Source organism: Lampetra planeri, chromosome 13, assembly GCF_965212315.1.
Source record: "Lampetra planeri chromosome 13, kcLamPlan1.2.h2, whole genome shotgun sequence".
Lineage (NCBI taxonomy): Eukaryota > Metazoa > Chordata > Hyperoartia > Petromyzontiformes > Petromyzontidae > Lampetra > Lampetra planeri.
In genome coordinates, this window is record NC_136119.1 from 8,250,117 (window position 1) to 8,269,942 (window position 19,826).

General features: G+C 43.9%; 1 protein-coding gene across 1 annotated transcript in view; it reads left to right on the top strand.

Annotated features, from left to right (window-relative positions):
- Positions 1 to 19,826, top strand: part of ADGRV1 (adhesion G protein-coupled receptor V1) — a 103,127-nt gene that overhangs the window by 24,700 nt on the left and 58,601 nt on the right. The window contains exons 25-45 of the mRNA XM_078600104.1: positions 153 to 282; positions 1,006 to 1,098; positions 2,247 to 2,383; positions 2,529 to 3,132; positions 3,976 to 4,191; positions 5,129 to 5,344; positions 5,783 to 6,027; positions 6,756 to 6,937; positions 8,172 to 8,989; positions 9,438 to 9,647; positions 11,907 to 12,037; positions 12,986 to 13,085; positions 13,319 to 13,498; positions 15,191 to 15,354; positions 15,518 to 15,608; positions 15,970 to 15,999; positions 16,104 to 16,182; positions 16,466 to 16,604; positions 17,256 to 17,397; positions 18,087 to 18,349; positions 18,812 to 18,987. Of these exons, the coding sequence (XP_078456230.1) occupies positions 153 to 282; positions 1,006 to 1,098; positions 2,247 to 2,383; positions 2,529 to 3,132; positions 3,976 to 4,191; positions 5,129 to 5,344; positions 5,783 to 6,027; positions 6,756 to 6,937; positions 8,172 to 8,989; positions 9,438 to 9,647; positions 11,907 to 12,037; positions 12,986 to 13,085; positions 13,319 to 13,498; positions 15,191 to 15,354; positions 15,518 to 15,608; positions 15,970 to 15,999; positions 16,104 to 16,182; positions 16,466 to 16,604; positions 17,256 to 17,397; positions 18,087 to 18,349; positions 18,812 to 18,987 (4,346 nt within the window). The remainder of the gene's footprint in view (positions 1 to 152; positions 283 to 1,005; positions 1,099 to 2,246; positions 2,384 to 2,528; positions 3,133 to 3,975; positions 4,192 to 5,128; positions 5,345 to 5,782; positions 6,028 to 6,755; positions 6,938 to 8,171; positions 8,990 to 9,437; positions 9,648 to 11,906; positions 12,038 to 12,985; positions 13,086 to 13,318; positions 13,499 to 15,190; positions 15,355 to 15,517; positions 15,609 to 15,969; positions 16,000 to 16,103; positions 16,183 to 16,465; positions 16,605 to 17,255; positions 17,398 to 18,086; positions 18,350 to 18,811; positions 18,988 to 19,826) is intronic.

Below are 19,826 nucleotides of genomic sequence, written 5' to 3' on the forward strand. Positions count from 1 at the left end.
TCTTGGTTCTTTCGGTAAAGTCACGTAGAAGGGAAGTAATAAAATAATATTACTTCCCTTCTACGTGACTTTACCGAAAGAACCAAGAAGATGCATTGACGTTGTTGCACCGGCACAGCAGCATAAAAAGTGCCTTTGCCGCGCGTGTGCAGATGACTTCCGGTAGCCTGCATTTCCGCGAAGGAGAGAGATACAAGAACATCAGCGTGGAGGTCAGAGATAATTCAATCCCTGAGCTGCCAAAGTCCTTTCTGGTGCAGCTCTTCACTCACACCACGGGAGGTGAGTCGTGGCGACGGAGCGTTCCCACCGAGCCACTGCTTTCCCATCTGCTTTTTGTTTGTTGACTCGAGTACAAGGACAATGTTAACACAACGTGGGAAGCTTTTCGCGTGGTGATTACATTTTGAGTCGGTTCAAAGGCAAATGTGTAATTCATTATCTACTTATGGTTTATTGGTCTGGAACAGGAATTGTAATGCGTACGGTCATGGTAGCATGTTCATTTGGCTATAAAGATGAAATATTTACTGATAAAATGCAGTGCTTAATGATGACATGTGTAAGGAGCCAAGTATATAACTTTAGTCATGCAATAATGAATACGGGTATGTGATACATACTTTCAAAGCAGGCTTATCTAATCTTAAAATACACTTTTTTTCTTAACTGCAGCGGAATAGCTTGCAGATCCTGACAATGAACACTTTGAAATTTCAACCACGTGAGAATGTGCGTGACGTATTCCCATTAAACCTTTATGGATGGAGAGACAACCATATCTAAACTGCACCGGGGGGGGGGGGGTTACTTTCAGTGCAGTGATAAATCGCTCTTGAAAATACCCGTATATTTTCTCTGCAGATGTTTGCCAATATGGGGGCTGGGGGCACGAACATATGTTTCAGCTCCCCCAACTCTTGATGGATCGCTCTGCGTGAGTCATGCCCCAGCTTGCATGTGCATTTATATTTGTCGTCAGTGCTTGTGCAAACTTTCTTGCAGACACGGAAGATCTTCTTGATCTGGCTGCCAGTGGCAGTGGAGATGGAGACTCCGACTCGAGTTTGTTCGTCTTTAACAATTCCTATTCTTGGGGTGAGGAAATACCTTTTACACGATGACCATGGTTGTCACTGCACTTTGAACAATCCAAAGGAACATCGGTAGCTTTTGAAATGTATGTCGCGTATATTTGCAGACGTGAATGTGTCCCTAACATTGCTGCCGTACTGTGCAATTAAAAACAAACAAAAAATGCCCGCTTATGACTTGAAAGCTTATTATAAAATCAGACATCAATAAGCTTCAGCCCTTTGTAATTCCACTGCTGGATGAAGAAGACGTGCCCACACGAGGTCGTTCACGGGTATTTTTTGAACACGCTACAACTCAATGGTTCAAGCTGGTCAAGGGGTAGCGAGGGTGGCAGGACTAGTTCAGATCCGACCATGTCCATCCAGTGCTCGCCACACTGCTTTGGCTTCTGGTTTCCGAACGAATACGTTACAAGGTCGCACTCATTACACACAAAGTGCTTGCCACAAATGAAGCATCATACCTTGCTGATCTCGTCAAGGATCGTAAACCATCATGTGGACTCTGGTAAATCCTCACAGCGGCTTTTGGCTGTCCATTGGACAAAAAAAGTCACTGCATCGCGCTCTTTCAGATGCGCTTCTGCGGCCGTCTGGAATGCTCTTCCTTTCGATATTAGGAAGCCACTGGAGCAACGCACTTTTAAATCTCGATTGAAAACTAATTTCTTTAGAATCGCTTTTTGTGTTTAGTTTGTTGTCCTTCCCCCGCACCTCCGATTAGCTCAGTTGGCTACGTACGGTGCGAAAGAAGTTCAACGCACATACATTAAACAGTAATATTATCCAGGGCTGGCAATCAAACTCAGGCCATTGGGTTCACTTGAAGTGCACTAACCAAAGTGTCACCGCTCACTTGTGCTTATTATAGAATTGCATGAAAACTGTTCGTAAGCCAGTGACTTCACTTATAAACGTTTTATTTGGTTGCTTACAGACTTGAGAGAGTTTGCTGATGTTATATATTTACTTGTTAAAGTCTGATATGTTTTTTTAATAAATATAAAAATGGGTACATTTTTTGTTGTTGCAGTTAACATAGCAGTCTGAAGTGAATAAAATGTACTAACTACTAATTCACAATTAAAATAATGTGATTCTCACCTGAAGTAATGTGTGTTGTGTATGTGTCCGTCTATCTGTGTTCAGCTGATCTTGACAGGGGCTCGAGCATAGAGGTTATCATCGATGCCTCTGACAATGCTTACGGAGTGTTTAACTTTGCACCAGAATCATTGTCCGTCTTTGGTAATGAAAATGCTGAACAAAGCCTCGTCACACTTCACGTAAGTACAAGCATTCTTTACTCATGGAAAGAGAACTTTTTTTTCCTTTCCAAAAAAATATCTAATTAAGTACCGAATATTGAAAGTTATTACGAAAATGTCTGCGTAAATATACTTCTCAATTGTTTTATTTTATCTGTTGCAGGTCATTCGGTCTTGTGGAAATCTTGGCAGAGTGACCATTTACTGGAAGGTGGTCACCGATTTTGACCACGACCTTGTGACCCAGACGGGCAAAGTTGAATTCGATGTTGGTCAAATGGTGGGAAACGTGTCGCTTTGGATTGCAGACGATGCATTTGCAGAGATGGAGGAGACTTTCACGATAACTCTCGCGAATGTTTCAGCCGGCCGACTGGGAACCGATGCCACGTCTACGTTAACCGTCTTTCCTAACGATGACCCGTATGGCGTATTCATTTTCGCAAAGAGCAGCCACTCGGCTATAGTGCAGGAGGAATCGGGAAATGCAACTCTTACGATAGTTCGAACGCAAGGCCTTACTGGCGAGGTATTAGTGGCATTCTCTACCGTTGAAGACGACGAGTATTTGTCCCAAATGCTTCCACACACCTTGCTGGCAAATGAGCAAAGAGATTACCTTGCAACGGTTGGAAGTGTTATTTTTAAAGAAAACCAGAGCGAGGCTTTTCTCTCCGTACCTATTGTGAACGATGATGAGCCAGAAAGGGCTGAAACGTTGCTTGTGAGGTTGTTGAACGTGAGCCTTTTAAAGGGAGACGTCAAAGGTAACGATAATGTTCCTGCAAGTTCTGACACACTACTAATAACTGAATTGTTATTTTAAAAATAATGATTGTTTTACCTCTTTAAAATTGATTTCAAAGCTAATAACCACAAACTCTGCAGTACCAGTAAAACGGAGTGGGAATCAACCCTGCAGTGTGATATTGTTTAAAGGGCGGCATACAGAAACTCAGTGAAGGGGCATTGCACAGTCAATGTTAGACAACCTTTGAACAAATGTTGACCACAAACCAGAATTAGCGATATTATCTGCTCTTGTCTATCATGCATTCTGATGAAGCCCTCACACCCCATGTGTACGGGTTGGCTACGTACGTTGCGATATAAGTTCAACACGTACATACAGGAGAGACTGCGACATCTATCACTTAATTATCTGGTAATAAATGCATTATTACCCTCCCCCCCCTGCCAGGGACGCAACGATACGACTATGGACCTCACTTATTTCTCCCGACTCACTTTTACTGAAATACCAACGGATATTTTTAACCCGTATACAATTATATGTAGGCTATAACTATATATATTATTTTAGTTCCACCGTGTATCGGGTTGAGGAAGACAGTCTCACAGTGGAAGTGTTAATCAAATATGTAAAGGTACAATGCTCACAATTGTTATATTCTATTGCTATGATAGCCAGATGCGTTAATCGGGCTTGGTCCATGGCAGACTGCCCCTATGCATCGCATACGCTGCTGCATACCCCCCCCCACCCCCATAGTTGCGACCTCCTCCCTCCCTGCCCGCAATGCCACGGGGCCGGTGTGCACCATGGCATGGGCCCTCTAAGCTATCGGTGTGTGCTCTACGTTTCACAGTCGTGGATCCTCCACGGCTTGGGCCATTGGCAGACACCGTGGCTCGGATCGTCATCGCTGCCAATGACGATGCCAACGGAGTGCTTCAGCTCTCCGCTGCCAAGGTGCTCGTGTCTGAAGATTTGTCCGGCTCCTTCATCAATGTGACCAGGACAGGGGGTCTGTTTGGAGATGTCACAGTCAAGTTTAAGACGATACCGTTCACTGCACGCATAGGTAAGGACAATGACACAAGGCTGAAGGCAATCGTAAAGGTGTGGCTCTGTAATTGCATGCCCATGCCACTATTGTCGCAAGGACCTCCAGTAGAGGGAGCTCTAGATGAGCCCTTTTTCGGGTATTTTGCCTACTCTTGCACGCTGGCCAGACCTCTTGAAATAGGTTGGAGTACCAACGCTTTAACCCCACCACACGTGACTTACTCATCGCCAAGCTGTGGTGTCTCCATTTATACTGCTGGGTGGACAGACGCTAAGTCCCGTGCATTCATTCCAAATGGACCAATCGACCACGTGCCGGCATAAATACAGCACAGGTATACAAACGTTACGGATGCAGCGGACCCAGAACCGGCCCTAGACCTTTGGGGGCCTTAAGCAAAATTTGGTTGGAGGCCCCTTTGATGTATGATTTTTTTCACCCGCTAGCTAGCAGTGACTCTAGGGCAGAGGTGAGACAAAGTCATTGTTATGCAAGTCCAAGTCGAGTCGCAAGTCATCAAATTCATGACTCGAGTCTGACTCGAGTGCAAGTCACATGACTCGAGTCCACATCTCATAGGTGGGACAAAGTCATTGTTATGCAAGTCCAAGTCGAGTCGCAAGTCATCAAATTCATGACTCGAGTCTGACTCGAGTCCAAGTCACATGACTCGAGTCCACATCTCATAGGTGGGACAAAGTCATTGTTATGCAAGTCCAAGTCGAGTCGCAAGTCATCAAATTCATGACTCGAGTCTGACTCGAGTCCAAGTCACATGACTCGAGTCCACACCTCTGCTCTAGGGGGCCCTCTGCTGGCCACGTGGCCCTTTGCAATTGCAAGGGTCGCTTAGTGGCTGGGCCGGCTCTGAGCGGACCGTTTCTGTAAGTAGACCGGCGGTAGATGTGTCAACGTGAGCTGCCACCCTTGTGCCCCGTCCGCCAAACTGCAGGGGAAGACTTCACTGTGGGTTCCTCTGACGTTCTTTTCCACGAGGGCGAGACCTATAAGGCAGTCCCGGTCTACATAATCAGTGACATCAGCCCCGAGCTGGAGGAGACCTTCACCGTCCAGCTGATCGATGAGATAACGGGTGGGGCCCGGCTCGGGGCTGTGTCCTCTGCTATCGTTACCATTGAGCCGTCAGACGATCCCTTTGGCTACTTCGGTAAGTGCGTTTCCTTCTGTGCAAACTCGTAGTATGTATAAGATGAAAAAAAAAAGATCAAGGTGTGGCCCTGCAATTTCTTGTTTCACGCCGGCTGGTGTTGTCCTATAATGGTAACACCACCGCCAATGCAATGCCATTTTACTTTATAGAACGCATACAAACACATTGCAAGGGATTTAGCTCGTAAACACGAAAATGGATATTATTCTTATTCAGCAAACTTAAATGTTTGTACTCTGTAATTTTTGTTCGTTCTTCACTCCTTATTACCAAGTGCTCAATTTCAATGCAGGAAATACTTAAAGGTCCTGCAGTGCGTACCACACTCTTCCTCCACGTAAATCCTCAGGCAATTGAACAGAAAATGTGGACCGCAGCGCGTATATAACGGTGCTGTGAAATCGCCACGCGCTTTCGGTTCGACCCTCGCTACAGTGCTGCAGGACGTGCTCGCGCTGGTGGAGGAGCCGGTGCTCGGCACGCGGCCGGTGAGCCTCGCTGTCCTCCGAGCCGGCGGTTCCGTGGGAAGCGTGTCGCTCGCGTGGAGGGCCACGCTGGGGGGCGTCGAGGCTTTCGACGACTTGCTGCGGTCGTCCGGCGACGTTCTTTTCCTGCCAGGAGACACGGAGCGCGCAATCCGGATAGACGTCCTCGCCGATGACGTCCCCGAATTACAGGAGGTGAGAGCTGGGAATTCGTGAAGCTGCTTGGGTTTCGAGGAGGTTTTTTGTTGTTATTGTAAAAGAGTTAATATTGCCTAAGAGGGGCATGAATTAAAATACGTAGCAAAACGCTAATTTCGACAACCGTACGTAACACAGGTCTTACAGGTTGCCAATTGGGGAGCCACGTTGCCTGCAGAGGTCAGTGCAGAAATGTCAGATGTTGCACTGCACTATGCTCCCTGCCTTCGCCTACCTGCACTGACCAGCGTGGTGGAGTATGTGAACTCACCCCCACAGCTTGCATGGCGCGAAAAGACCCCCATCCAGCAATGTATTGGCAAGATGGCTGCAACTGTGCAGTGTTGTTTTGGTTAATGAAGGCTGAATGAAGCACTAATTAATGAAGCACTTTTTTTCCTATGAAGGTTGGCTTCGTACAATTAGCACAATTGGTAATGTACGGTGCGAAATGAGTTCAACAATACAATGCACACATCAGCGCTCAAAATATATCTGTGGCAATCAGAGCCGGCCCAGCCACTAAGCGACCCTTGCAATTGCAAAGGGCCCTATGGCCAGTAGAGGGCCCCCTAGAGTCACTGCTAGCTAATGGGTGAAAAAAATCATACATCAAAGGGGCCTCCAACCAAATTTTGCTTAGGGCCCCCAAAGGTCTAGGGCCGGTTCTGGTGGCAATTCGAAGTAAAGACTTCTTTCGTCCATGCGATGCATTTGATCTGCAGGTCTTTCTGGTGGAATTGTTGAACGCCTCCAACCGTGGTGTGGTTGGGTGGCCGGCACTGGCACAGGTCATCGTGGCAGCCAACGACAACCCCCATGGCACTGTGGAGTTCCTCTGGCCAGAATACGTCGTTCATGAGCCTCAGTCCGACAAAGACACTGTTAACATCACCCTGCACAGGATGTAAGTAGAAATGTTGCCAGGTCAGTCAGTCGCCCCCTTGTCACTCTTTTATCATGACTACCGTGGCTATTGCTCCCATTTTATTTATTTAGCGAGTGCTATTTCACGCGAACTTCCAGAGTCAAAACACCAGATACATTTACAAAATGTATAAATGGATAAATAATTAAATGTTCTTTGAGTCGACGCTAGTTCACAGAGCCACAGAGCCACTTTGCAGCCTCCTCCTCCAGCACGTGCAGAGCAACCAGTCTGCCCGGCACACCCGGAGGCACTGTACATTCATAGACGATGGTGCACCATGGTCTTCTGCTCCCCGCATTCACACAGTAGTGGGCTGTCACGTGGCACACCCCATCGATGCTCGGAAGCAGCACCTCACTCCCTGGTCACAGCAGAAGCGGTTTAACTGCACCCATTGGTGTCTTGGGAGGTCACTGCTCCCATGAACTGCACTCATTGATTCCTCCATCCATATTGAGGACTCTAGTCTATCGGACTGACTAGTCTCATCCATACTGTGTTCAGCCACCACGCTGCAGGTCAAAACAATTATCTTTATATTTCTTTCCTTGCACGGCTGGATTTTGAAATTCCCTCCCACTGTTTCTTTTCTCGAGTTCTTAGAATCTGGCTCGATTCAAAAAATGTATAACATTTGTTCTATGACAACTTTAACAATTGTGTTTGTTGCTGACCATTTTGAATTTTGCCCTTTGGGCTTGTGCTGAGCAATTTTTTTAAATAATGAAGATTTAGAGGTAAAGGCCTTGAGACACTAATTTCTAAAACTGCAGTCCTCACTTCTCCCTGGAAGCAATCGCCCCACATTTACCATTTTCTCTGTTTTCAGTTTCAGTTACTTGACGTTAAAGCTTGCATTGTAAATAAGCTTGAGAATTGGAATCGGAGAGCCCCTATTTTTGACTGTTAGAAGATTTGTTTACCTGTAAACATTATGCGGTGCACATACACTTTATTGCCATATACAATACTGTACTTTTTTGTACACAGTCAAAGCATCCAAGCAAACAATTGCCAAAGCCCTGATTAACCATCGTTATGCTGATTGCTCGGAACTAAGAAACAGAATACTGAGGTAATGACGAGATCTGTTGAGTATAGTTTTGTGCTCGTCAGAGAAGTTACAATATTGATTTACACCTCAACCATTTTTGGATGTGCACACTATAGCGATGTAATATTCGTTCCTTTGTGTGGTGTCATTTTCCAGTGGTGGCCTTTTTGGAAAACTGCGTATTTATGTCCGAACCTACGAAATCGGCATATTGGAATTGGCGCAAGATAGTGGTGCTACCGTCATGGATTTCTTTGAAGAAGCTGTGAATGGGAGTGCGACTGCTCGAATTGCTGTGCCCTTGCCCCTTCACGCGAACAACGAGACCGAGGTTTTGCAGTTTTGTGCGGCCTCGTGTCTACAAGAGCAGGCTTGTCTGGCCTTTCAATACAGAGCCACGCCTTCTGCTGCCGAGTGTTATTGGATGCCAACTTTGAACGAGACGTTCAACGACTCAACGGGATTCGTAATACGATCCAAGAAGACGTATACGTCGGAAGTGCTTATGAGGAGAATGGCCTTGTCCGGCAGTGATTACGAGGGGTTGACCTGGTCAAGCTTTGTCATGCCTCCAGGGGTTGAGTTTGTCCACATTCCTATCGTTCTGTTTGGAGATGACGTTCCGGAGATGGACGAGGCGTTTGGCCTGTCAATTTCAGGCGTCGAACTTGCGGACGCCAGCGCTGACGACACGATCCTTCCAAACGTTGGCAGAGATAGCTCTTGCAGAGTCATCATAAGACAGAACGATGACCCACACGGGGCATTCATCCTACGCAGCGCCGGACCTCAAGCAGGTCAGGATGCTCGTGAGATAATCGTCGAGGAGAGTCCACAGTCATTTGTGCAGATCGCCGTGAAGCGAGAGGGAGGAAGCATCGGTGATGTCAATGTGACGTGGGCTGTCGAAGGGGGAACAGCTCTGAGGAATGTAGATTTCTTTGCTGATGATGACATGCTTCTCTTTCAAGAAGGTGTGTGGATATATTTATTTATTGCAGTCATGCTTTTACCCACATTGTTAAACATCCTTTTAAATGTATGTATTTTACCCAATTGACGCTCGTTTAGTTTATAAGTGAAACATCTTTTAAATCACTTTAATTAATCAGTTTGTTTTCCTATTTTTAGTTATAAAAAAAAAGTAACTGTGCACAATATGAGAGCATAGTGCTGGTGGTAGCTATTTGGTGTTATGCTCTGTTCAGTGTTCAGTGTTAACTGCTTCAATAATTCGCGTGGGTTTCAACATTATATTCGCCGAGCTTAATAAAGTGCACAGTTTATTATCATTAGCAGCGGGCTACATTGATTCATTTGGAGAAAGAAATCGTGACATTCCTTATGCAATGAGCAAATGCATACATTTAAAATGAGGCTGCATTATAAAAAAAAAACATCCCTTGTTCCTTGCCACGTCAGGCGAAACGGAGAAAATCATCGAGCTGCGGGTGGTCGATGACCACTTTGGCGAGGTGAATGAGACCGTTCTGCTGGCACTGACGGCCGTGCAAGGCGGCGGTCGCATTAAGCCAGGGGAAGGAGCGGCCACTGTGGTTATACTGGCCAACGACAATGTGGCTGGCATGGTTGGCTTCCACGTGGCCTCGAGGGCTTTCATTGGCGATGAAGGTTTGTACCAATGTGTGCATGTTGAATCTCTTTCGCGTCGTGCGTTGGCGACCGTGCTAATCGGAGGTGTGGTGGAAGGACAACAAACGTAAACACAAAAAGCTGTTCTAAAGAAATGGGTTTTCAATCTAAATTTTTAAAGTGCATAGCTGCAGTGGCTTCCTTATATCAGTAGGAAGAGCGTTCCGGATGGCTGCAAAAGTGCATCTGAAAGTGCACGATTCGGTGATCGTCTTTCTTCGATGGCTAGCCAAAAGCTGCTGCGAGGGTGACCGGAGTTTGCATGATGGTTTACATTTATTTACCCTGAACGTGACTTGCGAATTTCCTCGTCAATTCTCCCTCTTGTTCTTCTTCTATGCTCCATTTCTGCTTGTCTCTCCCTTTGCAAAACGTGCACATGGCACTGCTTTAACGTTTTTATTAATCGGGGCGCCTCCCAAGTCCTTTCAGCTGACATTTGACACGTTTAGATGTGACCGAAAAAGAAATGAGTTCATGCAAGCCGTGTTGCCGAGGAATTACTCTTTGGTCACGTGATTTGTGGTTACATACATGGGTCCACGCCTTCTAACAATATCTGCTTGGGCTGATAAAAAAAACCCCATTATACTCATAATTACTCGGTGGCCTGAATGGCAATGTAGGCAGAAGAGGTTGCATGTGCTTCAGAACATAGGGGAAGAGGGAGGAGGATGGGCCGGGCAGGAGGGCCTCTCAGCAGTTTTTTTGGGTCATTCGGCTACTAAAATACAATTTGAATTATTTGTATTTTTAAATCCTTTATATTCAGTTCACTTGCTTGCTTGCTTGCATGCTTACGACCGTGCAAATCTTTCGGTCGTTTTTTAACCCATTTCCCGTGATTCAATCGAGCTGACATTTTGCACACAGACTCGTTGTGCATGACAATTTATTTTCGTGAAAAAAAATTCCAAAATTTTCCACTTTTTAGGAATTTTTTTTTTTCATATTTAATTTAAAACACCAATGTGATAAAATGAAACTCTTACTCAAGAAAAACAGAAATGAATAATAAAATAAAACCGATGCCACGCATATAAAGGATTTATAGTGAAAAACTTTGTTGTTACGGGTTAATTTTTACGACGTAAGGTTCACTCAGATTTCTAGCTCTTTTTTTCTGAAACGACCTGGCCACAAATGATAGCTCAACGAAGTGGCTTATCATTGTGGAAATTTATAGCAGCCAAATACTCTAAAAGCACGGTTCTAAATGTGGAGGCAAAAACCGGAAGACCCGGCCACACGACCGCAGGGAGAGTTTGAAAACTTCAAATATACAGGTGTCAGGGCTGGGCTCGAACCCGCGACCTCCTGTATACTAGGCGAGATAGTTAACATCTCGTCACTATAGCCACCCATGGCTATGTTCTCCACCGATATTTTTTTCCATTAACTTGTTCCCACGTGTCTGTAGAAAAGGGAATGCAGCTGACTGAGCGACACATCCTTATACAATAATAAACAGCATATTTAATCGCAGGACAATGAAAGGCGCTTCCTGCATGGCAATTTTAAACTATTCGTTACAGCAAGAGCACCCTCGTTGGGTCAAAATTCAGCATAGTCACTTCATGCATATATTCCATTTGGTTCGACTGGACAGCAATGAATATCGCTATAAACCTTAATACTTGTGTGTTGGTTGATGAGACAGATAAAATCATGACTGCCACACATGCATAATAAACCTGGCCAGGTAACTAGAAGACCAATGGCACCCATAGTGGGGTGGTGGGACCCTGGGTAATCTGTTGGTTACGAAAGAGGCAGATGAGACCCACGCGGTCGCGTGGGTCTCATCTGGGAAAGGTGTGGTTACAACCTAGCGTCTTGCTCTGGCTCCCAACTGCCATTTTATTAAAATTACAAGAGTTGTTTTTTTCTGCCAGCTCAAACGTCACCCAAATTACTAAGGTTCGCACAGTCCACTCAGGTAGCGAGATGGCTGTGGTGAAAAGTTGGCGAGTGGGCCCTGCCTCCCACCGACTATGGAACCATAGTTGCATGACAGTATGGCGACTGAAACGAAGAAGATCTAAGAGCAGATGGTGAGATACTGTTGGGGCTGATCGTGGAGGTTGTGTGTCTCCTGCGCAACAGCTGCATCATCATCTAACAGAGGTCATAAGAGTGCTGGCGAGGCGTGCTGGAATCGGCGTAAGCCCTGATGACATTTTTATAATTTTGATCTTGGTGGTGTGCCGTGTTACTTGTGTGTTTTCGTGCTGCTAGGCGACGTGTTGCTGCTCCGAGTGGAGAGAAGTGCGCCTGCTGCTGGCGCTGTGATGGTGGACTGGTCCATGACAGGGAAGAGCATTTGGAGAAACTTTCTCCCATACAATGGAACCATCCATTTTGCAGAGGTTCGGACTCACAGAATGTCGGCTCAGTTACTGTTGAAACAAAGTCAATAATAATGATTTTTATAAACACAAAACTCAACAGGTGACAAAAGCTTTAACTCCAATGCATCACATGTGTAAGGGATGCCGAGAGACATATCCTGTGAATTAAAAATAAATAAACAATCAATACTCGCCGAGTGACGACTTGTGAGTTCAAACAATGTGCTCAATTCCCATCGGTGATCTGTCACATTGAGAGCTGCCGTCTTGAGCACCCAACATGATTGGAGGGTTGGTGAAACATTGAAATCTGATTGGCGGAGAGATTAAATTGGAAAAGTCCAGGACACGTGAAATGTTCGTAATGTGTCGGTTGGAGGAGCGTTAGGGGAAACGGAGTTGATTGGCGGAGAGATGGAGAAAGTTCGAGAAGGGGGAGAATGGGATTAAAGGAACTGGTAACGGGAGCCCGTGGCGCCTGAACGAAGTAATTCACAGACGTTTGTAGGTGCTGCGGCTTGCACCTGTTGAAGAGTCATAAAGAACGAGCTACAAAACTTACCCCGACTGGAACTCCTTTACACGTGTATTTAACTATCGTGCATGCTCTTCCAAGATCGACAGTTGTACAATCCCTCAGATATAATATTAAGAAAATATCTGAAAATTTAAATAGCTGGAAGTGAAAAGTCTTGTATGTTATAAAATAAAAACAAGAAAATAACGTTTACAACCTTTCCATTTCTATTAGCAATAGCATGACGTGCACATTTAAAAGTTATCCTTCGTGAGCTTGTGAAATTCTAAAAGCATAGATGAAAGTGTCTTCCAATTTGTTTATTATTCTTAGTCAATTGTAATGCGTTATTTAGATACATATGCATTTATAATACATATGTATTTATAGTACACATATATTCCCCGCTCGTTTTCTCTCCGTGTATCCTCTCATCTGTGTCTGCTCAGGGGGCGCTCGGCGTCAACTTCTCGGTGAAGCTGCTGGAGGACGGAGTCCCGGAGGAGGAGGAGGTGTACGGCGTTCTGCTGTCCAACGTCAGGACACTTGGTCGGTCACGTCCCATCGTCTACACCGCTTGGCCCTGTGCACTTTTCATCCGCCTATGATCGTTGCAGGCCAGGATTTCTCCTTATAGCTCTACCCCAGTTAATGTCACATCTGATGACTAACCTCTGTCACTTCGCGTGCCGTGCCGGCCTTCATAGGCGCTCGCTAACAGCTCTTGCCCCTACAGTCTGTTAAGGCTATAACGGGGGTTCTTTGTCTTTGCGGTGTTTTAGGGATGTGGTGGGGTGGGTCAGCGGCCCTTGACGAGCAGGCGTCGGAGGCCGTGCTCACTGTCTCAGCCAGCAACGAGCCGCACGGAGTCATCGGCTTTGCCCCTCAATCTCGATACGTCTCGACAGCAGAGGGAAACACAACGATCACGCTCTTCCTCGTCAGGGAGTTTGGCTCGGAAGGTATCAGAATCATCTAAATGTTTAATTAGACTGGAGGAGGAATTCTCTCATCGGCGACGAAGCTCTTTGTAACAGGTGTTCAGTCTGGGCACGGGCGCAGCAAGTTACAGCGGCAAACGATACAAAAACAACGATAGGAGTGCAAAATAGAGGAAATGGTATGCAAGTCAAAAATTATAATTAATCAATTTAAGGAATACTATTTATCAACATTGAGCAAGGCAGCAAAAAGACCAACAGGCAAAACCTACGATGGGTATTTTTTCTAGATTAGAAGTTTTCGTGACTGCAAGGATCCATATTCGTGGTTCTTTTGGTAAAGTCACATAGGTAAAGAAAATAAAATGAAAATAAAATAAAAGATACAAATAAATAAATTAAATCACGACGTTCCGGGCACAACACAAGCGTCCGTCAACAGGTGGTGACAACCACAGCAATAAAATTGCTGAAGTAGGCAAAAGAGCAGATTGTGACAAGGGATTATATAGCTGAGGAAGGGGGGAGGAGCCAAGGGGAATGTGGTGGCGGGGCGTGGGTCAGAGGAGAGTGGCAAATAACACTGATGACTACGATGGGTACACTGCCTTTGCGCGGTGTTTCTGATTTCCCATCAGAATGCTTTTACTTCATATTAATTCGTATCGCTGCACGACCGCGTGGGTCAGGAATATCGACGCGTACGAAGGGAAGTTCAGAAAAGGTGAGAAATGCGCAAAGAAGCGCGAAAGAGAGGCATGCTCAGAATGGCATTGAACAGACGCAGAAATGAATGCACGGACCAGGGGGACAGACACAAATCGGAGACATCTCGTGTTGATTGTCAATCAGAGGCATAAGTCATATTGATGTGTGCAGGGCACACACACAAAAAAAGAACAAAAAATTGCCTGTCCATGCGACTGGTGATCAGAATCTGTATTAAGACTGCAGGAGGAATCCGATGCGCTATGAAGCTCTTTTTAGCAGGTGTTCAGTATGGGCATGGCAACCTCAGAGGTGCGAATGCACCCAAGAGGGGAACCACCATGGAGATGGAGCAATCACATCCGTTCATATGGATTGTTCATCTGCAGGCGCAAGATGCATTATTGTTGCAGCACAGGCGTGTGATGAATGCTCATCCAACAGTGGATTGATCATGAATTATTTAATATAATTGCTCCTACGTTACAGTTTGGATAAACTGTTGCAAGGCAAGATTGAGGATTATTTGATAGAATTATACCGAATTCATGGGTTTTCTTTATTTAATCAACGTGCATTCAGAAATGCCCCTAGCCACAGTACAATCAATGGTGATGAGTCCATGCTTGTATGCAAATAATGTATTACCCAAAACATAAATTATTTAAATGCTTAAATGGACTCTATTGCTGAACCAACAACACACATTTATGATAGATGAGTGTATCAATGCACACATATGTGCGTATCCTTGTCATCATCATCATCATCATATCGCACCTCACAAATATAAAATAAGTCTCAAAGCACCAACGGAATTGAAAAGCATGACTGAACAGAGCAGTGCACCTAGGTAGCACACAAACATCGAATCACAAAAGTTGAAATAATTATATCAAGCACGTACAATTATTGCACACATCCTGACATGTTTCCATTGAACTCTGAATTTTTTGCAATGGTGTCATCGGGCTGTAACGACTGATGTAATAATTTCGCTGACAGGAGCAGTGAATGTGACGTATATGACTTCTCGGGGTTCCATCAAGCCACTGGAGCCTGGAGAGATGGCTTTGGCAGATCCTAAGCAGGACTACCTGCACACGGCCGGATTCTTTATTCTAGAGGAGGGACAGACATCAACGTCCATCCGTGTCACAGTTCTGGAGGTAAATGCAAAATGTAAGGGTAGGTTAAAATTTCAAGGAATGAAATAAAACATGCAGTTTAATTGTTGAACTTTTCATGTGCCTGCACAATTGATGAGGGGCATTATATTGAGCTTCTCGTTCGTGTAAATACTGTGCACTTTGGCCTTGTATTTTTTTCTAGGACGAAATTCCAGAGGTCAGTGAGGTCTTTTTGGTGAACCTGACATCAGTCCAGTTGCTTGTGTCAACAGCAGCTGGGCCTCCACGTCTGGGTAAGCAGCTGTCATTCCACTCCCGTCACATTCCACACCTGTGCTATGCAGGGAATTTTGACATTTCAAATCGGAAGACTGATTTTTTCCAGTGTGGTGCATTGTTTAATAGGGGATATGTCACTTCACTGTTTTTTGTATGTGCATATTTATTTTTTCATAGTTGCTCAATGTATAACATTTGAGAAATTATTTTCTGACATACTTTCTTTGGTGCTTCCATGTATTGCCTTGCTGTAACCTAATTCTAATTACTTTATTGTTTCCTTTCAATAACTTTTTGACTTTTCTTCATCTTTGATTCTCTTCCTTTGCCATGTTCTTTTCAAACTTCAAATCTGCTGCATTCAATCCCATCAAGAACCTGAAATAATTAGATATAAGCTAAAAGGTAAATATCGGAATTATGGCTCTTTATTCATTTTGATATTAGCTTACTAAGTAATATGTTTCGAATGGACAGCTCATTAACGTACTGTGACGTTGCTGGCACAGACATCTTTGGCTTGGTGGCGCAAGTTGTTATCGAAGCTAATGATGGAGCAGGAGGAATTATATCTTGGAAAACAAACAGGTAACGTGTATGTATATTAATACTGTTCACATTGATGTCTTTTCTTATTCAGCAATGATTACAATGATACTAATTGCGGTAACTATTACAAATAAAATTGTTCCCGCGAAAAGAATGATGTAGTTTAGCACTGCCTACGTTTTTCACAAATTCACACGAAAGGTTTGTTTTTTTATTATTGTATGTATGTACTACTTATTTTGCACCGTACGTAGCCAACCATGCTGAATGTACTTTACCTTTATATTATTAAGTCGCCTTGCCATACGTGTTGCATTTGCAGCAGTGTGGTGCAGGAGGACGTGGGCAAGCTGAGAGTGGTGTTACAAAGGGGGCCAGTGGCCTACGGCAGGGCATCTGTGTTGTGCTACCCACAGAGCCTGGATGCTGAACTTGGACTGGACTATATATTCACTGCTGGGGTGAATATTACTACTTATAGTAACCATACCGATAACTCATATTCTATGGATATTTTGGTAAAGTCATTTAGATATAAAAAAATAAATAAATAAAATGCTTCTGTTGTGATAGAAACGTCGTGATATTTGTATTATTTTATTCACTTTCTTTTTATTATTTTATTGTTATAAACTTTTCTATCTACGTGACTTTACCGAAAGAACCATAGAATATTAATTCCTGCAATCACGAAAGTTTTAAGTCAAAACGCTAACTCATAATGAAGGTGTTTTTTTGGGTTAGATCGCGTAAATTGTGTCGTTCACCCACCACCGCCCGACACAGACAATTAGTAAGGTTTGTCGCGTAAACAGAACGTGCCAATTAACTGCTACTTCAGCACATCGTTGTGTTGGAGAGTAAACCCGCAACATTTACAATTTGAGTACGACGTTTCACTGGTGATTACAATACTATTGTTCAATATAACAGTAACGCTACTGTTTTTGTACCAAATTTTGTACAAAAGTACATGATATATTTCTTGAATGACACCCTGGATCTCACTTGAAAGGAGACTGTCTGTCTCATCGATCTTTCACTTGTCCTAAATTAATGTCATTGATTTATTGACTGATTAGACTAATGCTGTTGTTTTTTTTACTACCCAGACATTATTTTTTGAGCATGAAGAAGACATTAAAGTTTTAGAGATAGACATTGTGAATGATACTATTCCTGAAGGAATCGAAAGGTTTCAACTGATCATCGCCAACCCTTCTCCAGGTGTAGAGATTGGTCCTCTCAACACAGGTGACTACCAAACATTACCCCACTCGTACAGGATATTGTGACACACGTATGGTTTTCAACAACATGTTTTACATTTAAAAGAAACGTCGTCCTGATTATGATGTTAAAATTGTGTCCACTGATGGTGTCATCTAAAATAAAACCGTGTTGAGGAATATATATTCTTGGTTCTTTCGGTAAAGTCACGTAGAAGGGAAACAATAAAATGATACAAATATAAAATATATTTTATTGTTTCCCTTTTACGAGACTTTACCGAAAGAACCAAGAATATGAATCCCTGCAGTCACGAAAGCTTTAAATCAAAACTTGTTGAGGATGATAAGGAGGAAACCACCTCAACGCTCCCTTCCTACTTATACCTGCTGAATCATAGTATAGAGTACGGCGTTGCGAGGTGCTTTGGTTTGTTTGATTTTTGTTGCTGTTATTCATGTAAATTAAGGATGTACTGCGTTGCATGTTACTCGTACGCTCAGCTTCATTTTATCTGCGTCTGCCCGGGTCAACAGCCCAGAAAATATATCCACACCCAGCACACAACACTCCAGTATACTTCACTCTATTACCGGAGCTACCGGTCACGTTCCTACTTCAGTTTCGCCAGCGACCCAGAAAATATTCAGTGAGCAATTGAGCCCCTTGCATGCATGTCATGAATACATTCCTCCATTTCCCTCTTTTCGCAGCCACCGTCACCATATTGGCCAACGACGACGCACACGGCATTTTGGCCTTCGACTCGGATGAGGCGGTGGTGCTGTCGGAGCCGGTACTGTTCTCCGTCGCAGACGGCGTCGCACGGATGCTGATTGTCAGGGAGCCCGAGCTCGGGGTGTTTGGCCGTGTGAGCGTACGGTTCAGGGTGACACAAAGCAATAGCTCTGGCCCCGTGCTGGATCTGACCCCGTCTGAGGGTGTGGTGGTTCTGGAGGACAGGGTCAGATCAAAGGTATAGGACGAGAACACTTCCAACGTGCATGTCGAGTGGATATTGGCTTGTACTTAATGCATTTACGTTGACTTATAACATATTGTGATGGAACAATACTGGTTGTATTCATATTATAAGTGGCTGCGTGTATAAATATTTTAGAGTTATAAATATATAATTGCATCTTTTCTAAAGAATTTTAATTAAGGCTGCCTTGCTACAAAATCAATTTCCAGGGCAGTGAAGAGTTAACTCATTGAGTTGCAAGCTGGCATTCCCAATTATCACATCTCGTTTCAATCAATTTCATTTCGACCCCCAATTAATTGGTCTAAAAAAAATGCAACGTTAATTAGGCTTGCGGGACAGAGGTGCGTGCCATTGCCGCTGCGGATGCTGACGTTGAGTTGCTTGTGAGAAGTGCACACAGGCAGACGGGGCTTTTCGTGTGAGATGACACACACGCCGTTATCTTTGCAGCCCCTGGAGATCTCAGCAGTTATAGACGATGAGCCGGAGATGGATGAGATATTCCTGGTCACACTCTCTTCTCCCACCGGAGGAGCGGTTTTGGGAAACAAGACGCAAATGATCATCAGAATCCTAAGGAACGGCTCTCCTTACGGACTCCTGAATATCTTTGCATCTCATACAAGGTGATGTTTATTCATTTATCTTTAATTATATTTCATGATATACTTATGTAAATTAATGCAGCCTTATCGGTAATTGTAAATCACATGGCAATCAAGGGCGTCATTCAAAATTAGCTGCATCGGCCAGAGGTGTGTGCTAGAAAACACACTACTATACATTTGCCTAATTGAGGTACGATTCATAACTACCATACAGTGAAGTAATTCTCTGCTGAATTTTATTAGACTCGGGAGCTTTTATAAATCTCAAAGTTTGTGCATGTTATAATGTTATAATTTTAACTTCTGCTAAATATTCCACCATTGAAATTTTCGTCTTGTATCTCTTGGTTAATCCAAGAAATATTTACATGTGTGTGCTTAATTAGGCTGCATAGTAGATTTAAATGTACTACAGATTTAGTGTTTGTTGTGGTTGATAGTAACGTCTAATTGCTGTCCAGTTTCATTTGTATTTTAGGGATAATTTGTTTCTAAAATAGCATGGGCTGCCTAAACATACCCCATATTAGCATTGTATTACCACCTTAATGCTACATATATATGTAATTAAAACCCAGTGTACGTAATTTACCATTTCTGAAACATACCTTTTTAACTTAAAGCTTTCGTGACTACAGGAATTCATATTATTTGGGTCTTTCGGTAAAGTCACGTAGATAGGTTCAAAGAAAATAACAAAAAACTACGACGTTTCGATCGCAACACAAGCGACCGCTAGTTTTTTGTTATTTTCTTTGAACCTATCTACGTGACTTTACCGAAAGACCCAAAGAATATACCTGTTTAATTCACATCCAGCAGACATTGTGACACTTTAACAGTGTGCTCAAAAAGTT